General features: G+C 38.2%; 3 protein-coding genes across 3 annotated transcripts in view; all 3 read left to right on the forward strand.

Annotated features, from left to right (window-relative positions):
* Window positions 1–23,020, forward strand: part of LOC131425629 (uncharacterized) — a 279,128-nt gene that overhangs the window by 126,521 nt on the left and 129,587 nt on the right. The gene's annotated exons all lie outside the window — the stretch shown is intronic.
* Window positions 1,240–9,910, forward strand: LOC131425636 (fatty acid hydroxylase domain-containing protein 2-like). The gene is made up of 3 exons (XM_058587683.1): window positions 1,240–1,581; window positions 8,951–9,581; window positions 9,652–9,910. The coding sequence occupies exons 1-3, from the start codon at window positions 1,470–1,472 to the stop codon at window positions 9,818–9,820; spliced, it is 912 nt and encodes a 303-aa protein (XP_058443666.1). The 5' UTR covers window positions 1,240–1,469; the 3' UTR covers window positions 9,821–9,910.
* On the forward strand, window positions 18,485–20,485 carry LOC131425633 (uncharacterized). The gene has a single exon (XM_058587679.1). It carries the CDS (start codon window positions 18,749–18,751, stop codon window positions 19,721–19,723), a length of 975 nt encoding a protein of 324 aa, XP_058443662.1. The 5' UTR covers window positions 18,485–18,748; the 3' UTR covers window positions 19,724–20,485.

The following is a 23,020-nucleotide window of genomic DNA, read 5'->3' on the forward strand; positions in this document are numbered from 1 at the left end:
TCAAATTCTATTGGTGAAAAAGAGGAAAGCTTGCACAATTCATACAATCAATCAACTAACTGATATTCGGAAAAGTGATGGGAGCGTGTCAGTTTTTTCGTATTCACGACATCCAGTTATGTCTCTGACATTACTCACCCGCCTTTTCATCAAAAAGTAGTGTTTCATCAACACACGAAGTTCCTTTTTTCCATTTTTTTTCACAATAACAAAAGTAGCTCCACTCAAAATGCAATATCTTAAAAACTAATAATCAGACAGCTGTCAAATTTATACACGTATCTTTTGAAAATGGTATGGATTTAATTCTAGTGGCGCCCTCTCATAGAAATGATACGAACTTTCCAGCCGATCTGTTATATATATATATATATATATATATATATATATATATATATATATATATATATATATATATATATATATATATATATATATATATATATATATATATATATATATATATATATATATATATATATATATATATATATATATATATATATATATATATATATATATATATATATATATATATATATATATATATATATATGTGTGTGTGTGTATGTGTATATGTAACAAAAATTACCGGGATCGAACATCCCTGTCGAGAGTAACGGGGTGCCAAATGTGCGAAAAAAAATGAAGAAAAAGTGCACTCGATTTTCTCAGAGAGCGGTCAATCTATTTTCTTCAACTTACATTCAAAGGCCTGCTATTGAATTTCATCTGGAACCGACTCCCGGTTCCGGAGTTAAGAGGTAAAATGTGCAAAGTGAATTTAAAAAGTGCTCCGTCATTTGGAACAAAAATGCAAAAATCGAAGAATTCTTATTATTTGGGCCAAAACTGTTAAAAATTGAAAACGTTATGCTAGTGTATGCCTATGAAAACATGAGTGATACGAGAAAGGTATCATTACTCCACTAGGTGGATTGAAACAGGTTTTATTTTCTGTGCATACATTGTACATTTTTGCTATCGAATGCATTGTGTTTTCACGCGAGATAACAAAAAATCACATATCAAAAGCACCAATAGAGCATTACCGTGATAGAACTGAATGAGAACACCGGCCAGCGCCTACTTCGACCTGTTCAGAATCAATATCAGATCAAGTACTCTTTCATTTAATTGCAATGTAAACTGACTTTACACACATCATCGCAAACAACCCGCAGCCAACAGCGAGATTCACTGCGCGCTAGTTGCAAAAGCATGTGCGAAAGCGGCTCCAACCATCGTCGCAATTCATCGTTGCAGTATTTGTTGCTTGTACCCCCACCCATACACGATCGGGGAAAAGTCATTCTTCAAAACATCGCTAGTTCCCGTACACTTGGCGTTGTGCCAGTACTGTTCCAGTTCTACGGCCGACTTATACCCATTCGGGAGCACATCCAAGCTAGAAAGATTCGCTCGCTATCGGAATATTGAAGACATCGGGCCCGCAGTCGCAGAGCATCATGTCGGCGGGTATCGAAATTTTCGATCTACCGGCCCGGCATTTTCGGCTGTTTTGGGGTGCCTCCGGTGATTTGTGGCAATCGCTGTGGGATCGCTTCCTGGATGTCACAGGTTCGTCACACTTTTAGCAGGTCACGGTCTGAGTGAGTAGTGAATGGTGGTTGGATAAATTTGCACAGTGTTTCGAGTATTTTTAACGCTAATAATTGAGTTGAGCGCGTAATCAAGGTCGTGATCGCGATGTGCGAATGTGTTTCCAATTAGATCTTGTTGTCACAGACAAAGCGATGCGTTGTCGCGTTGGCGTTTTCGGGGGTGAAAATATAAACAAAGTAGGCACCGATGCGTCAAAATAGAGTAACAGGTTGTATTTTGTTTTCGAATGTCGCCCAAAAAACCAGTGATTTTAATTCAAAAATTATCGGAGTTCAGCGAACAAAAAATATCGATAACCTGTTCGTTATGACCCCGTTGGAGCCGCTGTAGAGTTTGATAAGCAATATACAGAAGAACAAAAAAAAACACTTGAAGAAATTGGTGACTCATAAGGAAGCAATGCAAAAACTGTGGTTGTTGCGAAGAGACGTGCTCGGAATACGCAACTTGACCGGTGTTGTTGACGTACGCACCGAAAATGCTTGTTCTTTAATTGGGCCGCCTAGATTACGACCCATTGTGGTCGGTCGTCAGTTCATTTGCACTTAATCCCATAGAGTGGTAGATCTAAGCTCACCGATAGTCAAGTCAATTTTGTTTTGTTTTCGCTATCTGCCCTCGATATTGGCTCGTCGAAGTCCTATTTGCAGTGTGGACCAGTTGATTATTACGTTTTCCTGCCGTTTTGACCATGATAAAGAGCGCGACTGCAAGCGCAAGTGCATCTACATTGCGCTCTTTGTTGGCTACATTTGTCGGAGAAAATTATCGGTCATCTTCAGGGTTAAAATGATTGTAGCGATTGTGAAGGGCTATAAAATAGTTTTGCCTAAAAAATCGCCTAGTCTTAAGTACCCCTTTACACGAGTCAATATTATTGTCAATCAAAAGTAGTGCGCTTCTATATAGGAATCAAAAAAGTATATGAAATGATTTCCTAACTTTTCGAAGAAATTAACCGTTTGGATCATTTAATATTGCAAGAACTGAATACACATATCGAAAAGTTTCCTCTTTGCTTAGAAAATATTGACAGATGTGGTTCAGTTTTCACTGCACGATCGAAAGTATTGTTCATACTTCTTGTATAGACAATAATATTGTCTCTTCGAAGTAGTGCTTCCTTTTTTTTTTTGTTCATCAACGATGTCAACTAACTAACTAGAGATTGTTAGAAGAGAAAGAATATGAAAATTATAGAGCCATAGTACTCAAGTAAGAGAAAGAATGTGCAGATAAAGTGCGGACAAGTCAGGCAAGGGTCGTTTTAAGTCAGTTTGACATCGTAAAACGCGCTAGTGAAGGTAGCGTTTCCGTAATTTATTTCTTGTCAGAGGCAGACAAAACAAGGAATCGTGGCCGACGCGTATGTCAATTGCAAAAACTTATCATTGCCGTTTTAGATTTTCTACACTCAAAAAAATATTGTAGAAACATTTTACAAAAAAAATCATTAACAATTCGACTGCTAATGCCGCCTTGCGGTTCAACATAAACCGCTAAACAGTCGTTACTTCACGACTGTTTAGCGGTTTATGTTAAGCTTTTTAAGAATCATACTTTGCACCGAATAACAATGTCCTCACTGAAGTGCCAAACGAAAACAAACGATAACTTTCTGGTCGTCGACAGATGATAGTAATCATTCAGGGATTTTGGTGCCATATGATTACGTTACTTGTTTTTCTTTTCGTTTTTAACTTACCAGTGCATTAGTAGTTTATATTGAACTGCTAATGCCATTTTGGTGATTCAACCAGAAACGCTAACGACAACCGGCTTTGCATTTCGCAAAGCAAAATTTGTATCAGAGGAAAACACTTTGAATGCAAACGACTTAGATTATACCGGTTCCCGGATTACGGTTCCGAAAGTATCTAAATTATCTCAGAGATGGCTTAACCGATCTAATGATTGTTTCAATTTGTACGTTATACTAGTTGATGCCCAAACTGTTTTGTTTTTCTCTATAGCAGGGGTTCCCAAAGTGGTCGATATAGACCCTTTGGGGTCGATATCCTTTTTGCGGGGGCCGATGTGAACGAAAACTGACTATGGGGGGTCGACGAGGTCTTGATTTCAAGACCCTCTATTGTTTGATATAAGTTGTTTTTTGAAATATTTACGCTAAAAAAGTTATGTTTATTTAACCATCCGCAGAAATTCAAGTATTTCACATCAATATGAAAAAAGTAGGAAATTGTATTTTCAAAGGAATTTGTAGATGGGGGTCTGAGGCCTAAGTTAATTTTAGTAAAGGGGTCCATGACCCAAAATAGTTTGGGAAGCCCTGCTCTATAGAAAGGTTTAGCATGACCATTAGAGACCGCCCGTGTGTTGCTACTCCGTTATTGATTACAACCAATTAAGCTTGCAAAATGTTTCTCTGGAAGAACTTGCTTTGGAATAGCACATAGTTTTACATAGTGTAAACTGCATTGATCCCTGCATACTGATCAATCATGTGTTCATTGCTCTAGGCAGCCGGCTACCGAGAATACGTTGCAATATAATCGTGTGTTGTATTAATACGTGCTTTCTACCAAAATACGAAATTAAATTAAATTTTTAGTAAGGAATATTTCTCTTATATTTCAATAGGACATTATAAATAAGATAAATGGAAATTATCTCAGAACGATCTTATCGGTATACTGCTTCTCCTATTCGCATTGCTGTAAACAACGCGAGATAACTCAAAATTATTGAAAAAATAAAATAAAATAAACACCCGCGGATGGGTTTGCTGCAAACCAATTTTAGATTTTCAGCTTGAATCACACGATTGACATGTAAATTTTCACTTATTCTATATAAATCTGATAACAGATTTTCTTCGGCTACACTACCAAAAAACTAAAGAGGATAAAATAGCGGATACATTGAAACTGCCTGCGATTTACAGAACCATATAAGTCTTGATTTCCATCGCTACAGGGCTGGGCTGAGAACAATATTTTTGAGATTTTGTGAAATTTTCAGAATAATTATTAATTGAATTTACCGCTCGTTTTGTATTTTTTCGGACTCGCAACCAAATTTAAGTATCGAATTGAGCGGTAATGAGTTTTGACGTTTACGTTACTTATGCCGTTATATCTCCGAGGTTTCGTTCGAAGGACGATTTTTCCAGCAATTCTATTACTTTTCTATAGAGAACGGCAAAATTCAGTTTTATTTACACAATAAAATTCATCCATTTAATTCCATAATTCATTTTTAGTTTTTCTTGATACGTGGATTTTGGATCTAAATTTTAGAACTGGATTTTGGAATTAAAATTAGCAGAAGTTAGTAGTAAAATTCCGTTTCCGAATTCAGCTTCATTTTTAGAATTGAATACCAGAACTCTGATCCGGAATGCTAACACTGCAACATAAATTTGAAAATGAGTTTTGAACCTGTATTCTGGATCTGAAATCCAGAACAGATTTCCTTGACTAGATTCTAGACTGCAGTTGACTAACGAAAAATCAGGTTCAGTTGAAAAATTCAGTTCCAAATCCATGGATGAGAACCCACATGGAACTTCCAAAATCGAAAAAATATTTTTTGAAACGCTAAAATTTTGTGCTACCACGAAAAAAGCAAAACTGCTTCAATGCATTTGTATTAGATTGCGCTATATAAAATAAACAAAACTAAATATTTTCTGTTACAAAGGCAGTTTTCCGGAAAAATGAATAGTTTTACGACAACATTCCATATCCATTGCCTCTCGCGTGTTAAATTAACGGTTCCTATTTTGCGGGCTTACTTATAGAAGGTACGTAAATCTTTATATTGCAATAATTTCTGCAAGAGGAAATCCATATAGGGATGTGTTTGTTACTAATCAAATGTATAAGTGGAAGTAAGCTGAATCTGAAACAATTTTTTTTCGAGCAAGAGTTTTAAACTAAGATTTTCGCTTATTTTTTTAATTGCAATTTTAAGCACAATGAACTGATTGGTTTATTTTTCTACCATATGGATGATTTATTGATTAAAATCAGGAAAAGAAGCGCCGGACTTTGTTTTTACGCACACATTGTTGACATTACTCATACGTTTGCAAAGAGTCTTACTCCTTAATTTTCAATGCCGAATGTCCTAGAATTGCTTGAAACGTGGAGACATGGTGTTATCTCAGAAAAATGTCTTGCAATTCTAAGACATTCAACAACAAAAAATTTCAATTTCGGAAATCTCAAAACCCCAGAGTCGAGATTTTTCAAACAAAAAATGTCGAGGTGACACTAATGTCGTTTTCGTTTGATTCTAAACCTTACCCAGTTTCCGCTCTAACTGCTGTCGAACCGTTTGTTTGAAGCCTGTTTTGAACCAAGTTTCAAGTTGACCTTCAACGATTTGTGTTAGGCAAAAACAGGTGAGTAGAGATAGACTCGTGATCATTGTATGTGTTTCTGTTGAATTTGTTTCCGTCGATACGGGACTGTAAGTGAATACCGTGGTGGCTAAGTAGAGCGAAGCATGCTTAGTTTCGTCCAATCAATTGGACTTTCTCTTCATGTGTTTTCATATTTGGTAGTTTAATTGGTAAAACAATTTCCCCGGTTAGGAGTTAGCTACGTGTTCGAGTCTCGTCTCTGCGGTAACATTTTCGCGGTTTTCATTACATCATTGTGTTTACATGTCGGTTTTCCAATCTGTTTCCCCGTTAGATACTGATAATATTAAAATCTAACAGTAAAACTATCAGGTGTACAACTTTGCTTTCGCCGTTTTCCGATAGGTGGCTGTACCGGCTGAGGGTGGTTAAAATACATAGATGATAATGTCATCGCCGTTTCAGTGACAGTTGTTCTTGTTTTCGTATTATTAGTATCGCTCGAAAATGTCTATTTATTTGCCCAATTCTCGCCATTTGCGGTAAGTTTTACTATTTTGATACAATTCGAGAAATGCAGCTGAAGCGCATCGAATGCTCTCAGAAACTTACGGTGATGCTGCTCTGAGTAAAAGAACATGCCGGGAGTGGTTTCAATGTTTTCAAAATGGTGATTTAGATGTCGAAGCCAACCTGGTGGTGGAAGAGAGAGAATCTTCAAAGATGAACAACTAGAAGCATTGCTTGATGAAGATTCGTGCCAAACCATCACAGGAGAACGCAACTGATGCGCCTCAGTCGCGCGCTAAAAGAAAAGCGGCCACAATATCAAGAGCGACATTGCAAAGTCATCCTCCAACAAGACAATGCTCGGCCTCACGTTGCATAAGTGGTCAAAAAGTACCTGGAAACGCTGAAATGGGAAGGCTTGCCCCACCCGCCGTATTCCCCAGATGTCGCCCCTTCTGACTTCCACCTATTCCGTTCGATGGCACACGGCCTGGCAGATCAACATTTTCAATCCTTCGAAGAGTTGGAAAAAATGAATTGCTTCAAGGATAGCGTCAAAAGAGGACTCCTTTTTTCGAGCCAGGATCCGAAAAGTGCCGGTAAGATGGGAGAAAGTTGGAAAAAAACGGCAGAAGCAAAGTTGTGCACCTGATAGTAGAGAATAGATATATCGTGAAGAAAACGAGCCAATTAGATTTTTTTGACCGTCACTGCTAATCTCAATTTATTTGACATTTCAGCAGTACTGTTTACTTACTCGAAAGGCAAAAACAAAGTCTTGGCATTACATTCCTTTTGTGGAATTTGGCCTTTCTGTTTCAACAGACTTCGCAGCCGATTCTTAGTGTACAGAATCATTGCATGGCTAGTACTATGGATCCTACTGACACTAAGAATCCTTCCAGGTCGGGGCTCGAACATACGACAACTGGCTTGTAAGACCAGCGTCCTATGCATTGAACCGCCAACCCGGGACGAAAGGCAACTTGGTTTAATAAAAGACAAACATAATGCTAAGTTCATTGAGGGAGTACTGCTCAACTGTTAAGGAGGAACGCTTCTTCTTTTTGGACGTCACGATAAAAACCTAATGAAGTGCCGGCGGTTTGATTACATATCCAAAAACAAAAAGGTTTTACGTGAACATAACCATAACATAACCTCACAAAATTCGCTAAATAAACTTCATTTGACATCTGTCGGTGGTCTGTTTACATGTTCATTCTAATTTGACTATGCGTTAATGAAAATGTAAACAAACCACCGTCAGATGTCAAAGATGAACTTCATTTGTGATGTACTCTTGTAAAACCTAATTGTATTTGTCTGCAATTTTTGAACTACCAGAACGTCTACTACAGGATGAAGATGTGATTCCAGTTTATTGTAGAGTGATGGATGGCAAAACCCTACAAATATGGGTAAAAAATGATTATTCACGTGTTATCATCAAACGTATGATTTAAAATTCCCCTATTCACTTGAAAATTTCGGATGAAATTTGAAATTTTCAGTTCACATACAGATTTTATTTAGATGATAAAACATGAGTAAATAGACGAGTAAAACAACTTTTGATCATAATTTATCATTTCATCTGAAAATCCAACCATAAAAACAAAGAGTTTCCCAGATACGAAAACAGTAGCCAACCTCACTTTTTCGAATTTGATATTTTATCTTACGATTTCTGCATAAATATCAATCGAACATTCCGCGGAAAGTTACTGAATCATTAATGATCGATTTTTTACCAAATTTTCACGAGTTTTTGTATGTTAGTATTCGATTCATAAGAAAAAAATAAAAACCCGTCATTTTTTTCGAATCTTCAAACCAAATATGAAGATTATCACCACAGATAACAGATATACTGGCTCGAACAAAACTTTTCAAAATCCTGTGTAAATTTCAAATTTGCTATACGTTGGAAACACTACTGCCACCTACTCGACTATTCGCCGTGATCTTGCAAAACGTTCCGCTACGTTCCGGAACGAATCCTCCTACCTATTATATAAATATTCCAACTACAACAATTTTAACACTTATCAAACGATTTCCCTATGTGTTAAAGACAACTTTATTTCCATGTCGCATAAACCACATGAGAATTCGATCGGAATAAAACAAAAATAAATTTGCCATTTTTACCAACAGCAAAATAAAAACCTAGCGTGAAGTGAATGTTGCGTCCAAAATTGTGGCTCATGTGAAAGCGGCACCCAAATCGTGGTCGCACCTCGTGTCGATCGTGGTGACATCTGCAAGTGTTCGCCAAGCTAATTGAGCAAATTTTACATACAGTTCATATGTGAGCCTGTATAGCTGTTTTCTATAGCTAAAGGTTTCTATAACAAGTACTCCAACACATCCAAAAGTACATTGCACTAACCTAAAGTTTTATTCATGGCAATTTATTTATGCTAACTCCGACCGGGATCTACGAGGAAAATAATGATTCCGTTTTTGTTTTTTTTTCAGGCGATGATCCGTTCCGTCTGTGGATATTCGGAACCCTGGTGTACACCATGATCCTTTACTGGACCATCGGAAGCGTGTACACTCTGTTTGACGCAACCAATCGACCGGCTTTCCTACGTCGTTACAAGGTCCAACCGGGTACGAATGAACCCGTAGACAGCACCCGGCTCAAGAAGGTCATCCAACAAGTTTTGTTTAACCAAATTTGCACCGGACTACCGATGCTGCTCGGATTGTACCATCTGATCAAACCACAAAACACGGCAACTATTCGCCATCTACCGACCTTCCAAACGGTCATCTGGCAGCTGGTGGTTTGTGTTGTAATCGAGGAATTCGGTTTCTACTATAGCCATCGGTTACTGCATGATGGCCGCATCTACAAGTACATTCACAAGCAGCACCACGAGTGGACGGCTCCGATTGCCATCACCGCCATGTATTCCCATCCGGTGGAGAATATGTTGAGTAATTTACTTCCGATCGGAGTGGGAGTGTGGGCCACCGGATGTCACATCTCCGTCGCTTGGTTGTGGTTCACGCTTGCCATTTCCAACACGCTTCACGTGCACTCCGGCTATCATCTTCCGTTTCTGCCGAGTCCAGAGCAGCATGACTTTCATCATTTAACGTAAGAGTTAATGTTCGGGGAAGTTATCGAAAAAGGCTAATTTTGTTTTGTTTTTGTTGGTATTCTGCAGGTTTACTCAATGCTACGGAGTGCTAGGGGTACTGGATTGGCTGCACGGTACAAACACCTTATTTATGAACTCGAAACAATCCGAACGGGACTACATTCTAACTAAGTTTGTTCCGGTGCGAGAGATTCATCCCGATTCCGATGCGGTGGTCACGCAAAAACGCGACTAATCTAACACTATAAAATAATTAGAAACGTTCAGATGATATTTTTAGCATGATATTTTTTAGAGAATAGAGTAACCCAAAATAGACTGACAATCGTGTTTGTTTTTCTTCCTTTGGTTGAAACAGTATATTTAAACAAAATTGGTTGCCCTGCCATTGTAGATCATCTGTATTGATACCTGCATGTTGATCAATACAAATCCCAATGCAGCTAAATATTATCTTGGGTTCTTTTCTCTGGGTAGCTGACTACCTAGAATTTTTAAAAGTTTTATCGTTCTAAAATCAGTAACTGACATTTCATAATCCTGACTGTAAATTTGATCCACGTTTCGAGATTAATTTCACCGTTTATAGATGAAGATCGCATTCTCCTCAAATGCACCCGAGTGAGATTGTCGAGCACAGTCGGAGAACCGAAACCTTCAAGCTAGTTTGAAACTAAACTCAAAGATGATATAGAAATTCAACAATAGACACGATGCAAATAACCAGCAAAATGTTCGGCATTAGGAAATTATTACTCCACTTGCAGAATGACTCGCTGGAAGAGCATTTCTATTTCCGTTTGCAAGAAACTACCAATACTATCACTTCACTTTAGCAGCCATTTTTTAAGCGTATAGCGTTTTTAAAAATACATTACTTAGAGATGAAATTGAAACATTTAGAATGCCTATTGAGTACATGGAAAATTTATTTCGCAATTAATTGTTATATTCTTCTGCATACTTTTATGTACATAAAACGGCAACCACTTAACTGACAAAAATGACGTTCAATTTAAGTCATTTAAAACTTTCAACATGAAACTTTTCTGCAGAAATGAAGAGAACTACTGTCTTCGTTATCAGCCAACTGACAGCATTCGAATACAGCAATTTTGTTTATCTGAATGGTTATGGCAAAATCAACAGATATCAACAGTTGAACAAACAACAGTCTAGTTGAAACAACCAGGGCGTGAAACAGCACTTGAAATACATATTCTAATTTTGTGATCTGGGGGCTCTTGAGTAACACCTGTCCCTGGAGCAGACCCTGTCAGCTTGGTCAGTCATCGCACGGCATCACATTCAACATATCATGTCAATAGTACCCACTTCTACGCGGCGGGCAGATTTCCCCCCAGACGGCTGTCTGCAAAAGTCTGGCAACAATGCAACAACCGTTTCCGGCAGAGAATTTCGCCTAGCGGTTATTAACGGTTTTTTCTGTCGGAATCTTGCCATACAAGATTGGCAGAACCGTTTTGAAACTAACAATACATACCTGCACAATACTTCTACTTCACGTAGAATAACAATAAATCTTCTTTCTATGTAAAGGCAGAGATGGCATTTCACCAAAGTTATACACGCTAGAGTCAGATTTTTGCCACACCGAGGATGAAAAAACGAAGCACCGCACAAAGAGGAAAGCGCACTTCTTCTCAGTGTCGAATAGACAGCATTTGAGTGTGTGCTTGTGGTTAAAGCAGCTGGCGCGAGTGAAACACATTCTCTTCGCATGAATCGCTCACACGCGCTCTCGTCTAAATACTCCCAAGTGACCACTGGCGCGTGATGGCGAGCGAACACTTCTGTGAACTTCAATTAATAGAGAGTAGATCTGGCCTTGCTATGAAAAATTTGCAAGGAAAACCGAAAATTATACGATAAATTGTTTTATTTTGCTGATTTTGCGTGTCCACGCTTCATCTACGAAAACCATACAGCAGAGTGCTCACCGGCGTGTACACCTCTGTGAAAGTATCTGCATCCACCTCAGAGAATTTATTAGCTAATGCTCTAGCACTTTGGTGCGATTCAGTGGAAGAGGTAAAAGGAAATAAACAAACGCACTCATGATGCGTGCACACTTACACAACAGTGGTGTATAAATGTGAAAGAGAAGAGCTCTCGTTGAAGTTGTCAGTGCGAGGGGAGAAATTTTGCTTGCTCTTCGTCACACAGAGGAGATAGACATCTCTGTGTAAAGGTAACACTTAATTTTCACACTATTTTTGCAAGACAAAAAAGGTGGGTGGATAATGTCAGAGACATAACTGGATGTCGTGAATAAGAAAACAACTGACATGTTCCTTAACACTTCCGAATATCAATTAGTTGATTAATTGTATGAATTATGCAAGCATTCCCCATTTTCACATTTTTCGCAAAAACAAAAAAGGCTTCACTTAATCTCGATTTCTGTGAATTTCACACAGCAAAAAATGCACAAATCTAATCAAACAGTTCTAGATTTGCACTAAACGAAGGATGTTTACCTTCGATTTGCGAAGAACAAAAGCCTAATAGTTCTTTAGAAAATTTTTAGAGCCATTGGAACGCTGATTTTGTGTGATGCTCTCCATCGTTGTCTTCTTTTCGTTGCTTTTTCACCAATGCAAACGACTAGCAGCTGTGACGTAATCGCTCTTGTCGGAAGCGAAACTAGCTTTGCAAACGACACAAAATACATCTGCTCGCAGTGGCGATAGAATCCAAACTGATCTAATCTTTGTTGAGAGGTTTGGTTTTACCTGATTTCGTTTGTAGCTTTTTCACTAATGGGCGGTCCTAACGGCTATAAAAATAGCAGCATGTAGAATTTTAATTTCGATATTTCATTTCAGATTTGCATTTCATCGAAAGAAACTATCCGGATGCTGTACCGGATTCATCTCTGCCTTTCAGAAAGACCAAATTGAGGAACTCATTACGATATTAAACACTGTTCGGAACATTTTTCTAGAACGATTTGTTATACAGCAGCAGATATTTTGGTCTCTTCCTCAGAACGCATTCTGATTGGCTGGTGTTGACATGGGTCAAATGAGACAGGTTTTTCAATAGTGTACTATTGAAATACTTCAATGCTTTTGCTATACACGTTTAAGTTGAAAAATTTCGATTCTATTGGTAGTTAGATTATATAAATCCTTTCACAGATCACTGAGCTATGAGCTTTAAAAATACGAGAAAGGCAAACGCGCCTTATGAATTATAAAATTGTGATCATATTTCCGATGGCATGTAGCATGATGGCATGTTGATTCGTTAGATACAAAAATAGATATTCACGATCAAAAACTTATCACTCTCTCAGAGGGTAAGTTTTGAAAAGGCGCCCCATAGTAAAGTAAGTCGTATTCACGACAAAACAACAACAAACCGTTCCAGCAAAATGGACGAATATTTCGTGCAATATGTCGTTAAAATTATTCCTACAGTGATTACTTCAACTAGGATTTACCAAATTTATGAATTAACCGGAATGAAGCTTACAAAATTTCACTCATTTATGTCTTAAGTTTGTATTTTGAAGATATCGAATAAAAATTGAGATTTTTGTAAAATTTAGCAACGCACACACTTAAAAGAGATTCTTGAGCTCGGCATAATGGAATACTGAATTAGATCGGCAACACGACATTTTACTGATTGTTCAGTAATCCATAAGCTATTTTCCAAAATTCGGTTATGTAATATTCTGATATCTCAGTAAAGCGCGTTCTTTTGCCGAAGTTTGGAAAAATATTGAGCTGAGATTGTCAGTAAACAACAAATATACCGAAATCAACAAATCCGTTTGCCGAGATTTCGAATATTGTTTTAGCTTTTACTGAAACTCGGTGAAACACTTGTCATTTAGTGTCTATTGTCGAATGTGAAAAATATCACGTATACGTCATTGCTGGAGGAGCGAGAAAATAATATATATTGGATGAAGGTACGAGAAGGTGCTTATATTTCTTGAAATGATAAGTGAAATAAAAACCTCTGCTTTTCATATATATACTTACAAAAGTATTCTTATTTCCAGGTAGGTATAAATAATAAACAAATAAACCTTAGCCGACGACACGACCAGGCACTTCGAAGAAAAATTGGCAATGAAATTGTCCGCTAACGATTCACCGCCAGTTACCGCAAATATAGCGACCCCTTGATAATGATAAAAATAATCTTCTTGAGCAACACTGTTTATGTTGCTACGAACTAGTTACCAAGGAGGTCCAGAGTAAATAAACAAACAATTTAAAAACGCAAGATATGCGAAAGGTACATATTGTGTACAGATTTTGTTCAATATAGTAGAAAATATGGATCTGTTAGTACTTCAAGCATGGAACCAGTTACTTCTTCTATGGAATCCGAAGAAGGTATCAAATCTTTCCATTTTACGCAATTGAATTACTAACCAGTCAACATGTTCTAGCTGCATGCGGTGGTGGACTCTCAAAGACAGGAGTTGCAAAACTTTCGTTAAAAAAATCGAATTCATGATCGAGAAATAAAAACAATTTATCGATCGAGCGTTTTTTAATGTTCTAGCTGTAATGATGTATAATACGGATACAAAAATCAAACAAAAGATTGTAAAAGTTGGTAGTAGCTCACCGTCTTATTCAAAATCGCGACCAACATAACATTTCGTCGCTCTAGAATCAAATGATCTTCGTCGTAAAATTTGTTCCCGACGGTCAGGATAGAATTCTAGAATGTAAATAGGCCAGTCCGCGCCCAATTTCAGTAATCCAATTTCGGAAAGGTCCCTGTACGATGGTTATTCACGGTATAACGTGTACGATCGCTATTTTTTCCGCATACAAATTTTCTTCGCTTTTCTCGGCGAGCGAGACCAACGGATTTATTCATACCGAAGTATTTGATTTGCAATAGAGGGTAAAATAGAGTTAAGGTCCATGGTAAAACGATGATTCATAGCTAGTACAAGCGAATATGCCCTGCTACTGTTTTCTAATCAATCTGCAATCCGATCGCATGTAATATTTTCTGCCGCCCGTTCAACTTGTGCTATGAACATCTAGTCAAATAACTGCTATATGTCTGCCTTTTCGGGGTGTTCTGGGCGAAGGTAAATGCTAAGCTGATCCTATTTTTTTCGGTTCACAGAAATCCATATTTCTTTTGGTTTACAGATATAACTTGTTTTTGTTATGTGGTTATATAGAACGTTCCATTAAAAAACATACGTAGCCATGGTTCTGGTAACTGTTATCTAAAATCAACAGTTTTCGACTTTTGTTGCCAGTTTCAATAGATTTTCAAGCAACCTCGTTTTGACATTACCAGTTACTGAGGGGTAGTTAGATTTTCGATACAGTTTATATAGACGAGTGGCAGGTCGTGTCGTCGCCTTAGCTTTTGTGATATTTATTTCATGAAATAATAGAGAAAAATCCTTTCTATGGACGATTACTGATGACTCGGATATTCATTATTCGATCATAATTACTTCTGCCGAGCTAACAGCAAAATTTCTGATGACAAGTTCGGCAATAATTGACAGTTAACAAATTTGGTATTGCCGAGATTCTCAGTAATTATTATGTTGCCGAGATGATTACCGATTTCTCGGCTGTGCCGAGATCCAGCGATAAAATGTAAGTGTGCAGACCAGTGATTAAAACCCGTTTTCTTTTGACCGGTTTGGAGTCGAAATTGAACGATGTTGATATTCTTATGTTGTACTTCTCACTTAGCATAATTGAAACCACAAAATTTCTATTGGAAACATCCATGATTGATGATTTATGGTTTCAAAAACTAGATCTATTAACGGCAATGAAAAACGATGTATTCTTGCATCCTTGAATTCGATAAGAATTTTCCGATAAAGAAAATGCACTGAACTGCTACAAGTATTTTTTTTGTTCACTCAAATGTTTGAAAACTCAACGCTTACTCTATTGTATGAATAAATGTGAGAGAACTCATAGCCTGTGCAAATTTTACTCAATTCCATACTCAAATTTTGATATATTATTCCAGTTTATGGATTTGAGTAATCGCAACTCAAACCATGAGTTATGTACTGACGGCGAGCTGCACAAGATTTTCACCGCCGAGTACTCGGTAATCAGCTCGAAAAAAAATAGAACTGCGAAGTCTCGATAATCACAAATTTGACAAACTGTCTGTTCGGCATAACCTTTACTGAATATTTGGAAAAAGCAACGAAGTGAAATTTATTAATTACTAAGCCTTCAGCAATTAGAAGTAAACAAAGAATTCGATTTTTAATTGTACTCATTCAATTGAGGATTAAGATTTAATTTTATTTCAATATAAACATAAACAGAATGTACAATACCTTACTTATGTTTAGAGGACGTACAATTGTAAAATATATACAATTCGAACTAAACGACGATTATCGCATGTGTTGGTTGATACACCGTAGAAGTTCTTCTACATAACCTACACTGACTTTCCGACAGAGAAAGCAAGATGTGGAAGGAAGCTTTCTATATATAATCAACAATCATTTGTAGTTATTATACTTACTGAAAACATCGTAGATTCTCACGTTTTCCTTTTTGAATAATACCATTTTTTCAAAAGACCACGGGTAATTTTCTCCGGAATATTTCGTTAGAAAATAACTGCGTGTGCCAAGCGAAAATGTAAAACGTAAATGACAGTTGTCTAGCCGAATTTCGGCAAAACATGTTTCGAAGTTTCGGCATACGCATTTACTGATCTCGAGAAAATTGTGAATCTCCGATGAGTTCTGCACAAGATTTTGCCAAATCACGACAAAAAGATGCAAAAATCCGAAAAACCAGTGAATATACTGAAACATTACGAATCTCGGAAAACATTACATTGATTACTGTGCTATCAGCAAAATTGTGTTCCGCCGACATGTCTCGGCATTTTATTTTACCGAGCACTAGAATTGGGTTTTAGGTGTGTGGGCTTTCAATTTAAAAGAAAGAAGAATGACTTTATTTTGAGTGCAAGGAACTCATGTTTTGAGTTAAACTTACTCAAATTTTGAAAAAATATTTTCTCCGTATTATGAAGAAAAAAGTACTCAAATTTCGAAAGCTTCGTCTCTTAACTCAAAAATGAGTAGATAGGTGGTAACTCAACTTTAGAGTACGTGCACTTTTTATGAATTCTCGGTTGATTTTTCAATAGGGCGTATAAGCAAGTGACAGTTTCTCTTTGTTTACTTTCTCTTCTATTAATTACCAAGCGGTTCCCACGTTTATAACTCAACTCTTTGCATGAAATGATACCGGAAACTTTCGACTTTCAATCAGAATAGTGATATCAAAGAAAATCTTTCTAATCACATCACAATAATCGAAAGAGAGAGTGATTAAAGAGAAACCGACACTTGCTTATACGCCCTATTGAAAAATCAACCGAGAATTCGAGTGGTGTGTCATTCAATTTTGAGTTATGTTGAATGAGGGTGTAGCGTCCGTCCGGCAAACTCGATTTCGTCGTCACCGATATTTTTTTTCATTTTCACTAAAAGTCGATTTGTCAATTAAAACACGGTTGTCCGAGTGTTTTGAGCATATTTGTGCAGTATTTATTTCCACTAGAAAATGAAGTGTAATTTAACACGTAGTTCAATTCAACAGAAAAACATCACATCCAACGGAAAAACATATCAAAACTAATGTCGTTTTTCATTGAGAACACTCGTGGAGTGTTTCGCTCGATTCGTGCACTTTTCGTGCAGTCGTGCAATCAAAACAAGTGCACTGTGTTTCATTGATTTGCACCGCACGAAAAAAAATGCACTTTCGGGGCAATTCGCGGGCAACTGTTTTGCACCCGTTTTCTTTTCCGAGCAGCATGCGTGCAAACCAAACTTTACAAAACCGTTTCATTGATCGGCTGTCAGGGCAAAACACTGGCACCGAGCGAGTGGAATCAATGAAAAACGACATAAGTGAAAAATAATCTGCATCTTAGTGAATTTGCACATGAAATCTTTAAACAAATCGCATTGGTTCTGTATTGAAATGAAAAAGGCTACTGGATTAAAGTGCTGTTTAGGGGAAGATGTTCGGTTGCCGGCACCCCACCGTAACTTTTGACATGAAGCAGATAGCGTTATTCCGACAAATGTCATGTGTGTGTAATAGTAGCACGTTCTTTTTGTGCCAAATATCGAAGCAAACAGACACAAGTTTTTTCTCACTTTTTTTATAGTATCATAAATTAAAGAGCATCAATCGAAAAGGTGAGTGGATTGAATATTTATGAATTGGAATCGATCTATTTCGTGATTTAATACCGGATACTATCAAAATTTTCGCAACCAACCATAATGTGCACTTAGTCAGAAGTTATAAGCTTAAAAGAAAAGGGTGCCGGTAACCGAACACTCTACCCTGAATCGATCGTGCAAATTTTCATCAGTGTACTCTGAACTACTTCTACCAGCGGGGTAGCAAGGATAGGGCACTGCAGCAAGTGCTATCGTAGCCAACATCTAGGGCATTTGGTGGGTAATCAGAGCTCTCAGAGTCTGGTAAACAAACATTTGAGCATTTCAAATCGAGTAAAATCTTAATTTCCTTATCGTAGTAATGATATTCTGATCGATAGTTTGCGGGGAAGTGCGGTAAAGGGTACTGAATAGACAAGTAGTTTGTAATATCCAATTTTTTGTTAGCCATTCTTCTTCATTGTTTTGGTTTTTGCATAATGATGCTGGCCACAGTTTCATGACGTCATAGCAGTGGGCTGACTTCTACTGAATCACCAACACATATACACGACAAAATTCTTACCACCTCTTCGTAATGCACACGAATAGAGAGAGACACAGAGGACGTAAATAAAAATAAAAAACACTCTCCTCTCCATTCCCATCTGTTTTTTTTCCTCACGTGGTGAAGTGAGATTCGCAGTGTCGCAGTGAGAAGTTCAGTGAGGCTCTAGCTATAGCTGACAGATATTATTCAATGGTCAGTAAATCTCGTATATTGACGGAAAACGCGTTCAATCGAATAGCATCAAAACTACTGTTGTGCTTTGTGAGCAAAACTCAGTGGCATTGAATTGTTAGATAAGTGAAACTGCAATTAGTGCGTATCAGTTTGATATTGATAATAATGCGAAACTAGCAGACGAAAATAGTACGCAAAGGCTGAGAGAATCTACGATAAAAATGGAGTTGAAGATATTTGTTTTGCTGACAATTTCGGTACTCGCACTGCCTCTGGGTCTAGCATCTGGTGTTTCCGTAGAACCACAAAATACGGTCCAAACTTCGAACAACCATACCGAAAGCCAATTGGCTTTACAGACAAAGTTAAACGACACGGTTTCGAAAGTGATAGAAGCATTCGAGGAAAGTTCATTTCCCGATGATCATCCGAATCAGGAACATGCTAAAAAAGGACGGATTATGGCTCGAAAAGGAGTTGACATAAATGCAACGACTGGAACCGTGTTGACCCCGGAGCCTATATCTGCAACGGCAGTGTTAAAAAGCAGTGAAGCGCAACAGCAAAACGTTTCATTGCCACAGTCGAGCAAAGTTGGCATTGACAGCAATAATACAATCGCAGTGGGTACTGGAAACATAAACAAGTCAAACACTACAACGCCTACTGCTACCATTCACCCAAACAATGCATCCGCAGTAATAACAAGCACTTCCAATGTAACAGCAGTTGAGACAACTACGAGGAAAATCACCAGCAGTTCGACGACGACGACCGCAACCACCACCACGACGACGACAACGACGACCGCTAGCACCACAACAAAGTTCCCAAAGAAGCCAAAAATAACCTATTCGGTAGACGACGAACCAAAATTAATCCAAGCGGCCAAACCGGGCTACGATTCACCTGTATTGCTTACCAAACTGGGTACGACGGCCGGTGTCAGTGACGCAAACGGACGGCTACACGTGGAAGAACCACTGGCTGAACTGTCCAAGGAATACATCCCAGTGGCAATGATAGGACCTCCCGCCGGTCACCGGGAGTTCGTTATCCCGGTGGTAACACTGATCTTCGCGATACCGCTGCTGATCGGGCTGTTTCTGTTGTCTTACCGGCGGGCGAAAGAATTCTGGCTAACGCGTCACTATCGCCGGATGGACTTTCTGGTGGACGGAATGTATAACTACTAGAGGGTCACAGCCACCAGTTGTTGATAGTTGGGCGGCGAACCAGTTTTAACGCATTTTGGAGCTACAAAATTTTTGCTTTGATAGCAGAATGTGATGTTTATTTTGTTTTTGAAATGTTTTTTATCGTTTTTAAAATTTGGCAAACGTAAAATTAGGTTCTGAAAGCGACAATCAATTATGTAAATGTATGCCAAAACAAGTTAATCATTTTTGTAGTGTCGGAAATTGCGCCAGGTAGGAATCGTTTACCACATAATCAAAACGAAAGTGACGAATTTAGAAATGAAGTAGAATCTATCTCCAAGTAGCCAATGAAAATCCTGAACCTAATCTCTTATCGAAAATTTTCCAGAATAGATACATGTTCAAAGAGTATGACCAAATACTTCCCGATAGGATTAAGTAAGTGCCTTTTCGAAACACATATGTAACTTGCGAATTAGTAAATGAAAACGTACTGATTTTTGTCTTTCCACGTATTATTTCTACTAGCATGCTCAAAATTGAAACCGAAATATACGAACATGTCACTGCGGATTTGAAAAATAAACCACTCAAAATATTGTACAGACAAAAAGTGTAGAAATAGTTTACACACAAAAGTAGATGACACTAAACAAGATTAACATTAGGGCTGTAATAATCGGAACTGCAAATGTTTAGGCTGAATTCGGAATTGTTTCACATCTGGTTTTGTTGTGAACTTAGAACAGAAGCTAAGAGAATTGTTTGCCAATAAAACACTGCAATGAGGGTGTTGAATTGATTTTTTTCTTAGGTGACAAATTGATGACAGCCACACACTCTTCCTGGCTACTAGGATTATGCAGATCGGAAAGCAAAGATCTCATTCAGAATTCAGTTTCCGTATCCCGGTCCAGATGTTAGGTCCAAAATCTAGAACCAGAACCAGAAGTCCTGAATTCAGAATTCAGTTCCATCTCTATGATCCAGGCCTAGGTCTTAAATTGAGAAGCTCTCACAGAACTTCCGAGCTGGAAGGATTCTTAGTGTCAGTAGTATCCATAGTACTAGCCATGCAATGATTCTGTACGCTAAGAATCGGCTGCGAAGTCTGTTGAAACAGAAAGGCCAAATTCCACAAAAGGAATGTAATGCCAAGACTTTGCTTTTGGTACAGAACTTAGATCCAGGATTACGGCCCTTAACCAGGTTCATAATCTAGGCTCATAACTCAAGTCCTATCTCCAGTACGAATTCTGCATCAAATCTAGAATTCTGTTCCAAGTCATCTCAGTCCAAAGTACAAGTGCCGGTCTATAATCCAAGTCTAGGAGTGCAGTCCATGAATTCCGGTTCATAATGCAGATTCAGGTCCAGAATCACGATCCCGGACCAGAGTTCCAGGTCAGAAATTCGGTCCAGAATCCCCGCTCAGAATACCGCTTCAGAATTCAGGTTCTTAGTCCAGGCTCATAAACCAAATTCTAGAATCCTGGCCCCGTAATTCAGTTTCAGAATCGTGATCCTGAGTCTAGGTGAAGATATTAGCACCAGAGTTCCGGCTTAGAATTTCCAGAATCCAGGTCAACGTTCATAATTCAGGTCCACGACGAAACGAAGGATCTGGTCAATCCAGATCCGAAACCCAAGCCATAGTCCAAAATTATGATCCTGGTCTATGTCCAGATTCCGGGTCCTTGTATAAAATTTAGTTCCAGAATTCAGCTTCTGAATCCGGACCATTGAAACAAATCAGGTCCCTGTTCAGAATTTTGATTCAGGTCCAGATTCGAAACGAAAATGCTGGTCCAGAATTTCAATCCGAATTTTAGAACTCCGGTTCAGAATCAAGGTCAGAACCTCGGTTTATAGACCCGGTGCAGAATTTCGGTTTCGAATTCATGTTCAAAATACAGGCCCAGAAGCTCCGTTCATAATCTCGGTCCAGTGTTCAGGTTTAGAATCTCGGTTGATAATACAGATCCTGGTCCAAAATCATGGTTCATGCCTAGGTCCAGTATTCAAGTCCAAAATCAGAATCTAGATCCCGAAACCGGGTTTAGAATTCAGGTCCAGAATCCCGGTCTAAAGCCCCAGTCCAGAATTCAGGTCCAAAATCGAGGTCCAAGTCCAAAATAAAAACCCCTATCAAAAATTTCGGTTCAGAATTAAGTTCAGTCATCCTGCTGGTGGTTGTTTGCATTGGAGAAAAAGGAAACGAAAAGTGGACAACGATGGGGGTAATTATACAAAATCAGCCGTTCTAATGGTAATAATCTTCTATCACTTGCTTTGCAAGTCGGAGACAAAAAATAATCAGTTTAGTGCAAATCTAGAATAATTTGATTAGCTTTGTGCACTTTCCACTGTGCGATATTCGCACCAAACGAGTGCAAATAAAGCTAGGATTTTTCTGCTTCACGTCCGAGAAAAATTTTCCGAACAGTGTTCAACAGTTCGGCTGAAAAGTTCGTATCGTTTAATAGAAACACACATTTTTTTTGCCAAAATTCGTTTTTATTATTCAACATAATTGCCACCAGAGGCGATACGGCGATTATAGCGATCTTCCAACTTTTCGATACCATTTTTGTAGTACGATTGATCCTTTGCCTCAAAATAGGCCTCAGTTTCAGCGATTACCTCTTCATTGCTTCTAATTTTTTTTTGCCAGCGAGGTCTGAGAAAAGGAAAAAGTCACTGGGGGCATAATCTGGAGAATACGGTGGATGAGGGAGCAATTCGAAGCCCAATTCGTTCAATTTCAGCATGGTTTTTATCGACTTGTGACACGGTGCATTGTCTTGATGAAACAAAACTTTTTTCTTCTTCAAATGAGGCCGTTTTTTTTAATTTCGTTCTTCAAACGTTCTAATAACGCTATATAATAGTCACTGTTGATGGTTTTTCCCTTTTCAAGGTAGTCGATGAAAATTATACCATGCGAATCCCAAAATACAGACGCCATAACCTTACCGGCCGATTGTTGAGAACGCATTGGGTTCGGTTCATCGCGTGCAGTCCACGCAGCTGGCTGTCGATTGGACTCCGGAGTGAAGTGATGGAGCCATGTTTCGTCCATTGTTATATATCGACGAAAAAAATCGGTTTTATTTCGATATAACAGCTCCAAACACTGCTCAGAATCATCAATTCGATGTTGTTTTTGATCGATTGTGAGCTCACGCGGCACCCATTTCGCACAAAGCTTTCTCATATCCAAATATTCGTGAATAATATGTCCAACACGTTCCTTTGATATCTTTAGGGTGTCAGCTATCTCGATCAACTTCACTTTTAGGGGACGGGTATAGCGTGATGGGTAAGTTGATG

This window comes from Malaya genurostris, chromosome 1 (assembly GCF_030247185.1).
Source record: "Malaya genurostris strain Urasoe2022 chromosome 1, Malgen_1.1, whole genome shotgun sequence".
Taxonomy (NCBI): Eukaryota; Metazoa; Arthropoda; class Insecta; order Diptera; family Culicidae; genus Malaya; species Malaya genurostris.